The following is a 15,255-nucleotide window of genomic DNA, read 5'->3' on the forward strand; positions in this document are numbered from 1 at the left end:
GCTGTGGTGTGTAGCCAAGAACATAAGCCCCGTGGAATTTGCAGCTGATCTGAAACACAGGTGGGAAGGAGGGCGGGAGGGAGGGGGCCATTACACGATCTGATCCCATTTATTGACGAGCAAAGCCATCTTCCACATCACATAAAGAGGAGGCTGGAAAATCTGCTAGTGAGTCAGACTGAGGAGCAATTCTCGTGCCGTCCTCCAGAACCCCTCGTGCAATGCTGCAACATGGGTGATGGGGAGAATTCCCTCCTGACCCCGAGCTGGAAATTAGTTTCCGCCCTGAGGCATGAGGATTGATTGACCTGGTGGCTTGTATCTGAGCTAGCATAACTGCCCTGACTGGGAATGCCTGATAGACAGTATCAGCGTACAATCTGCTCATGGCAAGAGCTGGGTGCCGGGCCTGTGAAGGTGTATGCTTGTGTGTAGGCCCCTGCTGACCCATCTGCACTGCACACTACATGGCATTCTCTTTATGCAAGAGGGGCGACAGGGGTGCCATTAGAAATTGAGCATTCTCGGATCACTGAAGGGCAAAGGCCTGTCTTATTTGTGACCCTTTTCAGCGCCTCCTTCTCCTGTTTATTCTCCCCACCGACCCCGAGCAGGGCAAAGGGGAGAACAGAAGCTCATGCACAAGCCAATCATTTTCAGGTCAGCAAGCTGGGTACCAGCAGAATGGGCAGCGTGTTCGGGCCATGTCCCCTGCCTGCCTAATGGCATGTGGGGCAGATTTTCGTGTGTGGGCATAATGGGTGTATCCCTAAGGATGCATAGGAACGTCGGATGCCTGCAAGCCACTGCATGGGTACACACAGACGAGCCATTACCTGCTTTGTATGCACAATTTTGTACCCCTTTTATTGGCTCTTTGACTTGGGTAGACAACGGGGCAGACAGATTCTGCCACAGTCATTATCCAGGCTGAGTGCTTGTGATTATGCAAGTGGCACACTCACTCCTCTGACTGGTGAAATAACAGGGGAAATGTTGTATAAGGTGGTTCTGGTTCTTGTGACAGTCAGAAAAGAGACTTTTAGGCTTGCTTGGTGCTCTCCCTTAGGCCACCTTAAAATTTTTTTTTGGGGGGGGAGGGCCTGAATGCTCCTTCACAATGCATTGTCGCAGACAACATCAGGACCAGGTGAATTCATATTAGCCCCCCTAGTGACATGCAGCCATTCTCATCTCCGGGAAATCCTTGGGGCGTGGCCTTTGGAAGGCTGGGAATCGGAGATTTAGAACTCGGCCACTTCCCAGCAGCAAAGATGCAATTTACAAAAAGTTAAAGTTAAACCAAAGAACCCTCTGAATTTGAGGGTTTTCATAGATTTCTCCCATTGTTCCGACAAGGCCACAATTAACGGTGACATTTTCCCCACAGCACCTTTGTGACTGAATAGCTGCTGGCTCATTATATGTGAATCTGAATTAGCAGCCAATCAGAAGAGTCTGCCTGGGATTGCTGCTGGGGAATTCCTGAAGACCCTTTGACGACTTAGCTGTAAATTTGCTTTTCATTCGATTGTGGGAGTCTGGACTGAAGCATGACAGTCTCAAAGGGATGTGATTAACAGGACGGTGCAAAAGGCGACCCTGCGGATCAGTCTGCATAGGCCTCATTGCCTTCCAGGGACAGGAAACTCTTCGACTCATTTCAAACCCAGCTGAACGTCCAGGCTGTTATTGCATTTGTGTCCGGCTTTGGAAAGATGGGGTCGGGGGCGGGGAAACAGGAGAGGAGATGGGAGGAGAAGGGAAAACTGTTGAAAGACAGACCCTACTGCAGCAGAGCGAACAGGAAATGTGCAGGGAGTGTGGCACAAAGAAGCGGAGGGGAAAAGAGTGAAAATGGATGCTGTCCGTACGTATATGTTGTACACCGGGCAGCCACTGGTGCGTGTCTGTGTGCATATGGCAGTGTGCATATCAGTGTGTGTGTGTGACTGTGTATATCTCTGTGTGAGAGGGTTACTCTATTCTTGCTAGAAAAATTCAGTGGAACTTCCCTAGCAATCAAATGGCATTAAAAAACAAATGTTGTCACTCTAACTTGTCACCCTTATTACCAGGCATAAAGCTCTTCTAGTCCTGTAACACACCATGGGCCTGTGCCCCCTTTGGTCCATCCTACAGGTGAATTTCACTAGCACAAAGGCTCCTGTAAAGCGAATTTCAGTGTCACGTGGAGAAGCTGAATTTTAAATCCACACAAGGAAGTGGTCACACTTGCTCACTCATCCAATCAGGGAACAGGAACAATATCATGTGACTGATCTGACCACTCTTAGCTACTCGGGATTGGCTACGTTCAGAGAATTGTTTGTGAGCAATCTGGGTAGTTTAAAATAAAATGCAAAAAGGATGTGTTCAGTAACAAATACACCAGAGGTAACTGTGATCTGCTTGGGGACACTTAGCAGAAAAAGTGGTCAGTTATCTGTTGTGAGTTATTGGCCCATCCCTAAGTCATTAGTAATAAGAGCTCATTCAGATATAGGGCTGAGAGCAGTGGATATAAATTGATTAGAGCATTAAAGTACGCTAAATGCAATGATAATTAGCATAAATCATAGATTATCAGGGTTGGAAGAGACCTCAGGAGGTCATCTAGTCCAACCCCCCTGCTCAAAGCAGGACCAAGCCCCAATTTTTGCCCTAATCCCTAATTGGCCCCCTCAGGGATTGAACTCACAAGCCTGGGTTTAGCCGGCCAATGCTCAAACCACTGAGCTATCCCTCCCCCTAATCTATGTGTCTGTGCCTGCTGCCTGGCCCTCAGTGTGATGAAGAGGAACCGTGAAGCCGGAAAGACCTGAATGAAGAGAAAGAAAGGCTGGAAAAGGAAAGAGATCACAGTGGCCTGCTTCCCTGACTCTAGGGGGAGCTCCCGAGACACTCACGGGAAGCTAGCAGTCAGTTTTGCACCGTTGTCCTTCGCGTGAGCAGTTCAGGGTTCATGAATCTTCTCTCCACGTTTTCAGTCTGCTACTAATTGTCTCATTCGCATTTTAAAAATCTTTCTCACCCCTTTGTAAATGCTGCTAAATAGCAGTGCAAATCCCAGCGAGGAACCCAGAGCTGCATATAGGATATCTGAAGAGGGGTCTGGCAAGCCTAGCTAGAGACACGCAGTAGCCTCTGTATACAGATATTCTCTCTCTCTCACTCACAGCAAGGCAAAGGGCTGCAATGTAATTAGACCTTTCCAAATTACATTGACTCCTCAGGGTTCTGTGGCTTGATGATGACATTTCCAGGGGTAATTTTCCTGGCACGAGCTGCCCTTGGGTACGTTCCTCTTGCCCACAATAAGAACTTGTGCCTTTTGGGACGTGTGGCCAAAGAAAGTTGAGATGGTGCCAGACGTGTATGGGGTCCAGATGGATAGTGTGTGGCCAGAGAGGAGCCGGGACAAGGGCTGGAGAAGGCTACTTTCTCATCAGTATCGAGGTGGTAGCCGAGGCAACAGAGATACAAAGGCTAAGAGCCAGGCTTCTAGCAAAGCGTAGGCCCCATGTGCTGAGCAGCTCTTCTGAAAATCTAGCTGTAAGTGTCACCGTGAGAGCTGCTGGGAGCGGAGCCAGCCTAAAAATCTGGCCTCATTTGTGGGGGCTGAGCTGACTCGAAAACCTGACCTCCCATGGGGGAAAGTAGCTTGGAAAGGGGCCCGGGCATTGAAGGAATTCACACAGGTATCTTTGCACAACAGAGCAGTAGACACACAGCTAAAGCAGTTTGACAGGCAGTCGCTGAACAATGACTGGGTTGGCTAATCCTGAGAGGAAGGCCGGTTTTGTGGAGCAGCAATCAGGAGAGCCGGATTCTATCACTTACTCTCACTGTGCCTCAGTTTCTCCATCTAATAACACCAACCTATCTGACAGGGGTTTATGAGGCTTATAGTTGTAAAGCCTGTTGAGATCTTCAGATAGCAGGAACCCCAGAAGCGCAAATTGTCTGTTGCATGTTACTTTGATTAGGGAGGGAAATATAAATGTAAAATCCATTCTTTTTCTAAGTGCACATAACCAAGGAACATCTGTTGGTTGGAGAGCATTAATTGGAAACAGTGGCCGTGACCAAACCTCCCTCTGCACTCAGATGTGTGCTCTATTAGGCAGGCTGCAATGAGGAGTTTGTTGCCAATGCTGGATGGCTTTGTGGTGGAGAGGTTTCCGATGGTTGCTTCTCATCTGTCATGCAGAACAGTCTGGAAAATGCAGGAGAACGACCACATTTAAAGAGAGTTTCATGGGGCTGTCCAGGTCCGGGTGTTTTCTGGTCTGGAAATAACCTATTTCTGGGTTGCATTGGATTAGAAACACCAGGAGAACAGCTGAGCCAGCTACAAGTTGGTACTTAATATTTCTAGTCTTCAATGAAGCTAGGGGCACAGAAACACATTCAATAAAGAAATAATGGGTGCAAAGTTATCAGAACTGCAACAAATCTGCCCCCTCCCTCAGGTTTGGGTTCAGGGAAAGCTTTAGGCAGAGGTTTGGGTCACTTCTGCTTTTCAGTGAACTAGCTAGTGCATCCCTACACAGGGCCAGATATCCAGCTGGTATGAAGTGATGTTGATCCATTGAAGACCAGGCTCCTCAGTATCATGCGATAGCAGCAGCTACGTGCTTTCCCGGATGCACCAGGGAAGACCTATGAAGCACAGGGAGCTGTGCAGATTTAGCCCAGCTGAGGATCTGGCCTGATGGCAGTGGTCCATTTTTCAGAACCACCTGTCTGGAGCCCAGGAGCGAGTATGGCATTTGCACAAGGAGAAGTAGCCGGGTTGATCTGTTCCGGTCACACTCTTCACTGGTGGCCCTACTCTCCTTTTTCTGTGCTTACGCAGTCTGTGCACATGACCTGCATGCCCCCTATGCATCGTTTAATCCCTGCTTGTGCAAAGAGCCTAGCGCAGGTGCTCCGCTCTGCCAGGAATTTCACCTGTCGTTTTCCCCTCCAAGCGCACCTGGGGGCTTGTCTTCGTGTACAGGGCTACAGTGGGGCGGCTGTACCAGTGCAGAGTTCTCAGCTGTGCCACGGTGGTGCTTTAGTGAAGACCCTACTACGCCGTTGGTAGAGCTTCTCCCGTCGGCGTAGTTAATCTGCCTTCCCGAGAGGCGGTAGCTTTGTCAACAGGAGACGCTCTCCCGCCAACGCAGCACTGTCTACACCCGGGCGTAGGTCGGTGTCACTCCGTCGCTCAGGGTGTGGATTTTTCATGCCCACGAGTGACGTAATTACACTGTGATAGGTCCGGAGTGTAGGCCTGAGGTTGTTCACAAAAGAACCGGAACATTCGCTGGGGTGGGGGTGGTTTTGTGGCCACCCCCTCAACTCCGGCATGGGAAACAGGCCGTCTCTTTTGCCATTATGAGGGAGTCGAACAGGTACCTGGAGCTCGTGGCTTACGACCGTGTCCGATTTAGCAAGCGAAGGCGAGTCCAGGCTGGGCAACGCTGAGATGGGAGACTTCCAAGGAAATCTCTGGGGTCTGCACCACGTGGTGGTTGGGGTTCGGTGGGTGGTAGTCTGGGAGCAGATGAACTGAGCCACTATGAACCAATGCCACCACATGATCCTGGGGAGGGCAGGAGGGGCTGTGCTGATGGGAGCTGTGGGAGAGGTATAACACTGAGGTTCTCTGACTGCTGGGCGGGGGGTGGGGGCATTCGAGATCCTGAACCCGTTAATGAAGCAGGGTGTTAATATGAAGAGAGCGATTTTCAAAAGTGCCTTGGGAGCCTGCAGCATAAAAAGTCATTTGCATTCTGGTCACCTGACCATGGACCGGCCCCTTTAGACAGAGTCAGAGCCGGGTTGCTGCTATGCAGTAACTAAATTACTCACCCAGCTCTAGGTTATCTTTCTTCTGCCATCAGTGGGGGTTTTATCATCAAGTGCATGAGGATTGCATCAGAAGCGTCTGCCCTAGTTGCTTCCAGCGGTTGTGCTCTAAGAACTGGGACCTTCATGTTGCTTTGCCATTGAGGCCTCTCGCCTTGGGGGAGGGGGGCAGTCAGGTGCTGAGATAAAAGACAATCCGTCTGAGTCAGCCAGGACTTTTCAAAGTGGTGAATGGTTTCGATGCGGGGATCGGGTGCTTTGCCTTGACACATTTTTGAGGGAAGTTGATCCTCAAGAACCGAATGGCTTGATAGCAAAGGTTTGATCCAAAGAAGATGCAGGCAGGTGCCAGGCAAGCTTCTCATTTTAGCTCTGCCGTTACATTTGCAGCCACCCCCACTCCCCCCACACACACCATTCTAGCCCTGGGATGCTCCCTGCACCGGCTCTGCCGATGACACCCCTCCGCCCTGACCTGCAGCTCCCCTGCTATGCCAGCCATGAGCTCCTTCCTCCTGGCTCTGCTGGCACCCCTCAGTTTTGACTGGGCTCTAGGACACTGGTCTCTGCCGTTCTCCTTTGACACTCTTGTGAAGGAACTGCCCATTGTGTGTGGAGATTTGCTATGATATGCATAGGACTAGCAGCCTACTGGCTTCATAATGACCTGAACAAACCAGGCTTGGACTCCAGTCTCCAGCTACCATAGGCTCACACATGCTCTCCAGAGACTGAAAATCAGAGATGGTTTAAAAAATCTTGCGTGTTTCACAGCAACACCTCACATTGTACCTCAGGCTCAGCTGGAGAGCCCTTCCCATCCATGCTGCTCATAATGAGCACAGTTTAAGGAGGTTTAGCTGTCCCTTTAACAAGACAATGTTGGTGAAAATGAAGACAGCTAATCATTCCTCCATGTGGAACCATATGCCAAGCCAACAGGGAATTTGTAGGAACAATAAGACACATGTGTTTTGAACCGGGTCTCATCAACCGGTTGACTGGATGTTCTCCGAGAAGTCTGCCTTTGCTCAGGCTGGGACGGGAACACATGCAGGCAGCTGTTTGGGGCTGTGGCTTTACACACACCATGACAGGGAGGCGATGCACAAAGATGCACTTTGTATGAAATGCTGCAATCCTCTGCCAGCTGATTGAAAGAGTTAGCTGATAGCTAATAGGGATTCTCCCTTAGGTAGCAGAGACCTGTGCTTTCAGAGCAAGAGAATCTGAGTTCTATCCTGGCTGAATCCAGGAAATTCCAAGTGGCCGCAGGGTATGACACAGTGACAACTGTGACATGCCTGGACAGTCCTGGATTTCTTATAATAAGTTAATTTGCAAATATCCCAGACTGCTAAGCTTCAAAAGGAAAGAAGAGGAGTTGTGTTTTATCTTGACTGGGATCTGTCTGGGGGAGGGTTTGCAGCTTCAGATGCTATAAATCTGTCCCTAAAGCCTTCTGAACACTTTTCTAATGATTGTCATTCCTTTTGACTTGCAGGTAGAGATTTCTTGTCCTGAGACCAAAATGAATGGAGATTCATTAAACAAAGGGCTCCAGTCAGTATTCCGTACCTGGAGATGCATCCAGGGACCTTTTATTCTTTCGCTGAAAGGGAGACGGTGCCATTTCCATTACAGAAATGCCTGCAAGAACCAGCTCTGAGGAGCTGAAAGCAGAGAAAGCCAGTGAGGGGAGCTGTGTCAGCTGATCAGCTTTCAAATCACCTTCAAACACTCAATTTTCTTAACATGATCCTGCCATCAATGGAGTCTCCAGAGCACCCCTTAGGAACGTTAACAGGAGAAGAATAAAATGGGAGCTACTGTGATTTGCTTTGAGAAATACCTCGTTTTCTTAGCACAAAACGGGAACTGAAAAATAGACTCTCCATCCCCTTACCCTAGCCCCTTCGGACTTTATTGAATTCTAAAATATTTCTGTATGAGTTCTGTACACAGTCCCGTTCTGCTTTAGTGGGTACTTATTGATCCCAAAATAACACCAGGGGAGAATACTTCAGCAATTGAACCAGCGCAGTGGGACGGCTGACAAAAGGCCATTGTCCTTCCTTTCCCACTTCTCTCATATCAGCCGGTTTTGACCCACTCTTGTGCACTTGAAGAGAGTGGCGAGACTAGAGTTGCTGAATTTGCTCGGCGACATCCCACCCAACACAAGGCGAGTAATGAAGGCGCTATGGCCAAATTATTGGTAAAGTTCCAGCGTTATTTCAGGCGGAAACCCGTGCGCTTCTTTACTCTGATCGTGCTGTACCTGACGGCCGGGAGCCTGGTGTTTCTGCACTCTGGGTTTGCGGGGGAGCCCACCATCTCAGAGAATGAACCCAACCCCGTGGATGGCACCAGCGAAGGGACGGCGTTTCAGTACCTGGGGGTGGTTCAGCTCGGGAGGGGCTTCAAAGAGACCTCGGAGGCTCGGAATTCGGTCCGGAGGTATGGGCCTTGGTTCAAGAGCGTTTCCAAGGATACGCCGGAGAGGAACAAAATGGGGGACTATGGCGGGGCCTGGAGCAGAGCTCTCAAAGGGAGGAAGGTCCGTGAGAAAGAGGAGGACAGAGGTAAGATTCTGATGGGGCTGTGGGAAGAGAGGCTGAATAATAGCATATATTCATAGCAGGGAAATGGCAGAGACTAATAGCAAACCTCCTGGGCAAAATCCTGGCCCCCAGGAGTCAAGAGGAGTTTTGTCCCTGATATTTGCTCATCCATCCCCTTGTAGGGCATTTTCCAGGGCTTTAGCGATTCTGGTTTTCCATAATTCACTCAACCCAGCTTCCCCCACTTCCTTTGGGAATTCATGCCTTCAGCCAGTAGAATCCCCCCTCCCCGCCCCCCAGATATTCAGCCTGAAGTTTCCTTTGCTCATTTTCATCTCGAACGTCCAAGGGCCTCAGACCAAAACAATCTGCCTCCCCTAGGGTGTTGATAAGTGGTGCTTGCAAACATCCAACTAACCCTCAGGGAACTTTCAAGAGGATAACTGGCAAGCGAAGAGAAACACAAGTTGAATCTGAGGTCCAATTTATGTCCCATTGGCCCTACGGATTTGAATATGCTCTTGTGTCTCCTGCATTGAGTGAGTCTCATCTGCTAGGCACACCCTGAGCTAGATTCTGATCTCAGTTACACTATCTTGTGTCTCCATTGGCTTTAGTGGGGTTACTCTCAATTTACATTGGCGTAACTGAGATTAGCAAGGATCTTCATCTTGCCCTGTATTTTTACTGGCGCCTGCCTGTGGGAACGCTAATCTGAACACAACCTGAGCTTCTCCCATGGGGGTGCGTTGAAATCCACTCATTTTTAATGGTCCCGCTGGATGCCTAATTGAAAGCCTGAGAAAGACCGAAACCCACACGTTGAAGTGAGTTTCTGTTTCCCAAGCTTTCTGTGCATTGGAGCTGATAAGGCAGCACTGCAGTGGATCAGTGATGTTTCTAAACCAGCCAAAGAGCTTGCACCAAAATCAGCATCCTCAATCTCTTTGCGTCTATCTGAACTATACATCCCTGGCGGTTCAGCTTTGGCACCATGACGGGGGACCGAGAGGGCACTGGGGACAGACCAACACCTGTCAGCCCCTCCTAATCCCCTTTTAAATATACATTATCTCAGTTTTAAATGAAACCTGCTACTGATTTTACCCTCAGCTGACAGCGTCTTTTGTGTGGTGACTTATTGCGTGGCTTCTGATGTGCTTATCGTCTCTGAGAACCTAATTTACAGTACCTAACAGGACAGTTATTTTATGGGGGATGCAGAGCAATCATAGGTTCTGTTTCTTTACTGAGCAGGGTGGCTTAGCCAGCTTTGTCTATTCCCAGTCATTATTTCCATTCGTGCCAGAGGGTGCCACAGAGAGGCAGTGCATCATCCATTTCTTTAGCAAGAAAAGGCATCCTGCATCTTTTTGCTTAACACTGTCCTGCATGGATGTTTGCTGCGCGCAGTAGACTGCAAGAGCCAAAGAAACCCAAAACCTACTTCTGGAGCTACCTGATTTCCTCCTCCTGTTCTGAACATTCCCGCTGCTCCACGAAGAGTCTCTAAAAGCATTTGTGCCATCGGTACGAACTGGGAGACGAATGGATCACCTCGCTCGGTTGCTGTAGTTATAGCGGTCTTGTTGCTTACCCTGAAACATTTGCCAGACTGCCCGCCCAGAAAGACACAGACATGCCTTTGATCATGAAGACACCTTCCCAATATTTGTTGTTATTAATACTTCTGGTATGCCTCACCTACTTAATGTGGGCATTCTGGGTGAATGGGTGGATGCAAATTCCTTCTAAAGTAATGGGAAATTAAAGTACAGCCAATTACATTTGCAGTAGGTGCTCTGATTTGATGTTTAGATGTCCTGATATACCAACTGTCCTTCTCTCTGTCGGTAAATAACGTACAACATATTGTGGATCGGCTAAAATGTTGTTAATTACCCAGGATAAGCTAATTTAGTAGTTCTCATTGGTTTTTAAAAGCTCACTTATTGACCGTTTGGTTGAGTATACGCAGACAAACACACACTCTCTGAGGTGCTCTAAGGTTGTGTGTGTGCAGCTGCATTTTCAGAAGTGCTCGCTGCATCTGTCTCTCTCCATCCTGGGCCTACTCCAGGAGCGCGGGGGCTGCTTGGTACCTTGGAAAATCAGGCCCCAAATGGCTCAAGTCGAGCACCCGAAACTAGTGGCAACTTTTGAAAATCCAGGCCAGTATGCCAGGGTTACTGCTTCAGACCCGGGATAAGCCTCGCTTTAGAAAATTGTCCTACATAACAGGATGAGGTGTCAGGAGAGTACCCAAAGATGACACAAAATTACCTGCAATCCGTGTTCCCAGATTGGAAGATGAACGGGAACGGTACATTTACAAGGCAGTTAGACTCTGCAAATACATTTTGCCTTGAGTTCTCAATCTACTCGTTTTTCCCCCTTGAAGCACTAACTTGCGTCTTTGGTTGAGTGTGAATGCTGTTACAATTTGTTGTCATTAATAAAGTGGGCTGGTGAGAAGAAGCAATATAGCATGTTGTTACAGTACAGTGCACCTGTGACAGCAGCATAATAGATTGCGTTGGTATTTAGGGAAATAGCGGCAGCGTTATCCATTATGGGAACCCAAAATGAAATACGAAATAGCAGCAGTAACTACTGATGATGGCTCCAGCAGCACGTTCAAGCCCTGGTATATTTTTGAAGATGATTTCTTTCCATAGCTTTTCCCAGGGAAGGCTTATGTGGACCTTAAACAATGTGGACAGCCATATTATCGTCACCAGTGGTATTTAATTGCTGGTGCAGTTCTGTTGCAAAAACACATAGTTAAAAACGGGCCATGTCCACAGGAAAGACGAGACCTCCTGCAAAACCAGACAAACACATCGTGAGCCATTAGGAAGCTGAGCATGTGAAGAATGTTGGGAGCATTCACATGTCCCCCTATTGTGAACTAATTCAGTCTCTCTCTCTCTGTTCCCCAGGATAGTTCTGTGAGCGTCCTGCTTGAGTTAGCATTAATGGGCGAATGTCCTGCAGGTAGCAAGGTAATCTCTTCCCAGGCATTTCCCCTCTAAGTCACAGGCTGGCATCTGGCCCATACAAGCTGCGAGAAAGGCTCCGCAACAATTGGCAAGTGGATGAAAGGATTTAATTCATCTGCAGCGACTGTGTCAAGCAGCTCTGGTTGCAGGGATCAATGTTTGTGGTTCTGGGCTGTGGAGGTGCAAAGGAGGACTGGAAAGAACATAAAGGAGGTGGGATGTATGAGATACGCAAGAGGTGATGGCTTCTCATAATCCGTTCCCACAATATGATCCCTGTTTATTTCCTTTACCTCTCCAGTATCAGGGGGTAGCCGTGTTAGTCTGTATCCACAAAAACAACGAGGAGTCCGGTGGCACCTTCAAGACTAACAGATTTATTTCAGCATAAGCTTTTGTGGGTCAAAACCCCACTTCTTCAGATGCAGAAGTGGGGTTTTTACCTATGAAAGCTTATGCTTTACCTCTGAATCCCTGGACATTTTGCAGCATCAGCCCCTTTGTACAGAATCTGAGCATCGAGGGACAATAAATGTTGAACAATTTACAGGCTAATTCCGATTAACTTCCATCCTCAGCTCCCAGTGGTGTGGGTGGGAATTGTGGCGTGCAGCACCCCCTCAGCAAATGCTCTGCACCAAAAAGGATTAGGCCTGAAACAATACTCCTAGATGCTGTATGCTGTGTGTTTGAATGGCTGCAGCACTGAAACCAGCCAGAAACTCACCTCTGCATCGTGGGCGCAGAAATGATTGTTAATTGGTTGATATTTTGTGTTCTGTTTGGAATTCCCCTGCACTTAACGTTTGCCCTAGAATAGCAACTGTCACTCACACAACAAGGAGCTTATGTAAAATGTCCACACACAAAGCCACAGCAAAGAGATGACAGACGCGCACAACTCCCTCGCAAGCAGGTGCCTCGCCCGGTGCCATTCGCTGAGCATGCTGCCCCCGCTACCTTTCATCTTGTCAGGTGTGCAGATGGGAATATGATCTCATCAGTGTGCATGGGAATCTGTATGTATAACGCCCAGGGCACAGTGAGTATGGAGATGACAACATACCCCCAGTTAGTCGGGATTTCACATTGATGTGCCAGATAAGTAACCAGTGAAACATTTAATTATGCACAGAAGTAACCTTCCATGGAAAAGTTCACTGAGAGGTTGAGTATGTATTTCTTGAGGTGTGTGTGGGAGGAATGCTGTAATAAATCTGTGGCAAGCTAGGAATTTCACAGCTGTCACTATGCTGTGCACCATGGATCTGCCTCTCAGGTCCTCGGTTTCCAAAATCACATCCGCCAGCTGCTTTAGCTCAAGTTGGATCACTGTTGGCAATTAGCAGTATAGGGCCTATGAATCACAGCTGAATGGTTCTTATTTAATCTAGTAGAAGACAATGATGAAAATGCTCTCTAGACAGTTCATTGCAATGCTCTGTAGTGGCAGCTAAGTCATTTCAGGTCGCTAGAGACCTGTGTATGATGCATGCTCCAATCCCCTACTAAACAGGCTTTTCCAAAGCTGGAAAAAAGTAAATGCCCTCCAGTCAAGTGACTTTCATGTCACATAACAGGAGATGGGAAATATAATGCCCAAATAAATAGTCTGCCCTTCCCTCTCCAGCCTTGTGGTGTTCTTATACTTACAACAGAGTAATCTGTGGAAACCCACTTCTGAAACGCATGTGGTCGTGTTCATTAGATTAATTTGGATTGACACGCAGAGAATCTCGACCAGATGGTTAGCGAGAATCAGCTGTCTGTCACCATAAAAAAACATGCAGCATTCCTGTTCCTGGCCATATGTAATGTGTCCACTGCAATTAACTGCTGATAAAATGGCTTCTAATTCCTAACGATGGAGATGGGGACTGATGCAGGGAGATGCTATCGTTATCAATGCACATTGGTGCTGGCCATGAGTGACAAGAGTTGGACTCCACACTTGCATTAGCGACTCCTAGAAAAGGGGCTACTTTGTGTTCAGAGGGAAAGCAGATGCTGCTACCACTCGGTTTATACCTTAGCTCCCAGCAAGTAACCGGCCCAAACCATATTCAGAAGAATCTTCGAGTTAAGCAAAGCCAGTTCATCCGTAAGAAACCTCTGCTGGCTTTCTGCGAAATCACCAGTAGAGAATCAGCCCAATCAGAGACGGGGCTGCATGTGAGACAGAGGGAGACTTTGGGGCTGTATTCAGTACATTCTGGCAACGCCTCATCTGCATAAGTTTCCCTGCATTTCGAAGCGCAGATATTGTACATGCTACTTTATTTATTAGCAGTTTACTTGTCTGTTTGTTTTATAATGGAACGAGAAGATTTGGTTACTCAGGACAAAAAAATCAAACTGCACGGGACTCAGTGCTCAGACCGGGTATAAGCAGCTGTGGCCGTAATTAACAAGAGGAAGCGAGAGCCGGCGAGGCCAACATGAGATGCTTGTGAACAAATGGAGCCTGAATGAGATCTGAGTAGACCCAATAAAGACAATCGGGCGGATTCACCAGTATGGACTGGCAGTAACCACACCCTACTCAAAGGCCTTCCACAGTGTGAAACCAGTGTAAGGGAGGACAGAACTGGGCCCAGTGTGCGTGCCCATGCTCCCTTCTTAATCAAGGCCCTACTGCCTAATCTATGAGCACTCCTCCTTTCCAGCTTGGGTTGACAAACCTGTGCTAGCTTTGATTGCAGCATCGCAATGCGCAGCAGCATGGACGAGCTGCCCAAGGGTTCACCTCGGGTCTCGGATGGGATTATACTCGAACTGTTAGCCCATGCTGCTCTTTTTAGTGTGCTAGCTTGATCAAAGTTAGCGTGTGTGTGTCTATCCGAGCTGCAAAGGACACCTCCGGTGGCAGTGTGGACATCCCCCTAGAGTCTTCAAGTACATAGAAGGTTGTTACAAGGAGGAGGGAGAAAAATTGTTCTCCTTAACCTCTGAGGAGAGGACAAGCAGCCATGGGCTTAAATTGCAGCAAGGGCAGTTTAGGTTGGACATTAGGAAAAACTTCCTAACTGTCAGGGTGGCTAAGCACAGGAATAAATTGCCTAAGGAGGTTGTGGAGTCTCCATCATGGGAGATTTTTAAGAGCAGGTTAGACAAACACCTGCCAGGGCTGGTCTAGATAGTACTCAATCGTGCCATGAGTGCAGGGAACTGGACTAGACGACCTCTCGAGGTCCCTTCCAGTCCTATGATTCTGTGCTTCCTTTGTGCCCTCCACTGAAAATGTCTCCCTCTGTTCTTCAGCCATTCACTGCCCAGTTGTGTGGCTTTTCAGAGAAGCGAGCTGTGTTCCTGTAAAGTATGTTGTGGTCTGAGTGTCCAAGCATGTCTGAGCACCTCATTCAGGGGTTGTCTCTTTGTTATGTCTGTTTGGCATTTGGGGGGTGGGTGGGTGGGGTTAGTTGCTTGTGATATTTGGGAGCTTGGGCTCGGTGATCTGGTGATCCCTTCTGGCCTTGAACCCTATGCCTTTATACCATACTCTTGGCAAAATTCACCGCTGGGCAGAGGTGACAGCACAAGGGCCTAGGCCTTACCTCAGACCGATTTTGTAGGGTTAGTCCTTGTGTGGACCTCCCGACAGAGGTGAATTTCCCCTGCAGTGAATTGCTAATGACACTAAGGATGACCTTAGGAAAGGAAAAATGCCCTTAACAAGCTGGCCAAATGCACCCCCGGCGTATGTCCGCAAGCTGTAACTTGGTGACACTCCTGCTAAAATCACAAAAAACCAGTTCAGTCCAGCCCCTGTTCACTTCTTCAGACTCAGTGGTGGAAAACACAGCAGACTCAAGCTAAACTCCTGCCCCATT

At 48.3% G+C, this 15,255-nt stretch overlaps 1 protein-coding gene across 2 annotated transcripts in view; it reads left to right on the plus strand.

Annotated features, from left to right (window-relative positions):
• Nucleotides 1–15,255, plus strand: part of WSCD2 (WSC domain containing 2) — a 132,940-nt gene that overhangs the window by 47,774 nt on the left and 69,911 nt on the right. For both annotated transcript variants that reach the window (XM_073313578.1, XM_073313579.1), the window contains exon 2: nt 7,364–8,444. In XM_073313578.1, coding sequence (XP_073169679.1) covers nt 8,063–8,444 — 382 coding nt within the window. In that variant the 5' untranslated portion in view covers nt 7,364–8,062. The remainder of the gene's footprint in view (nt 1–7,363; nt 8,445–15,255) is intronic.

The sequence above is a fragment of the Lepidochelys kempii genome, chromosome 15 (assembly GCF_965140265.1).
Source record: "Lepidochelys kempii isolate rLepKem1 chromosome 15, rLepKem1.hap2, whole genome shotgun sequence".
Classification (NCBI taxonomy): Eukaryota; Metazoa; Chordata; order Testudines; family Cheloniidae; genus Lepidochelys; species Lepidochelys kempii.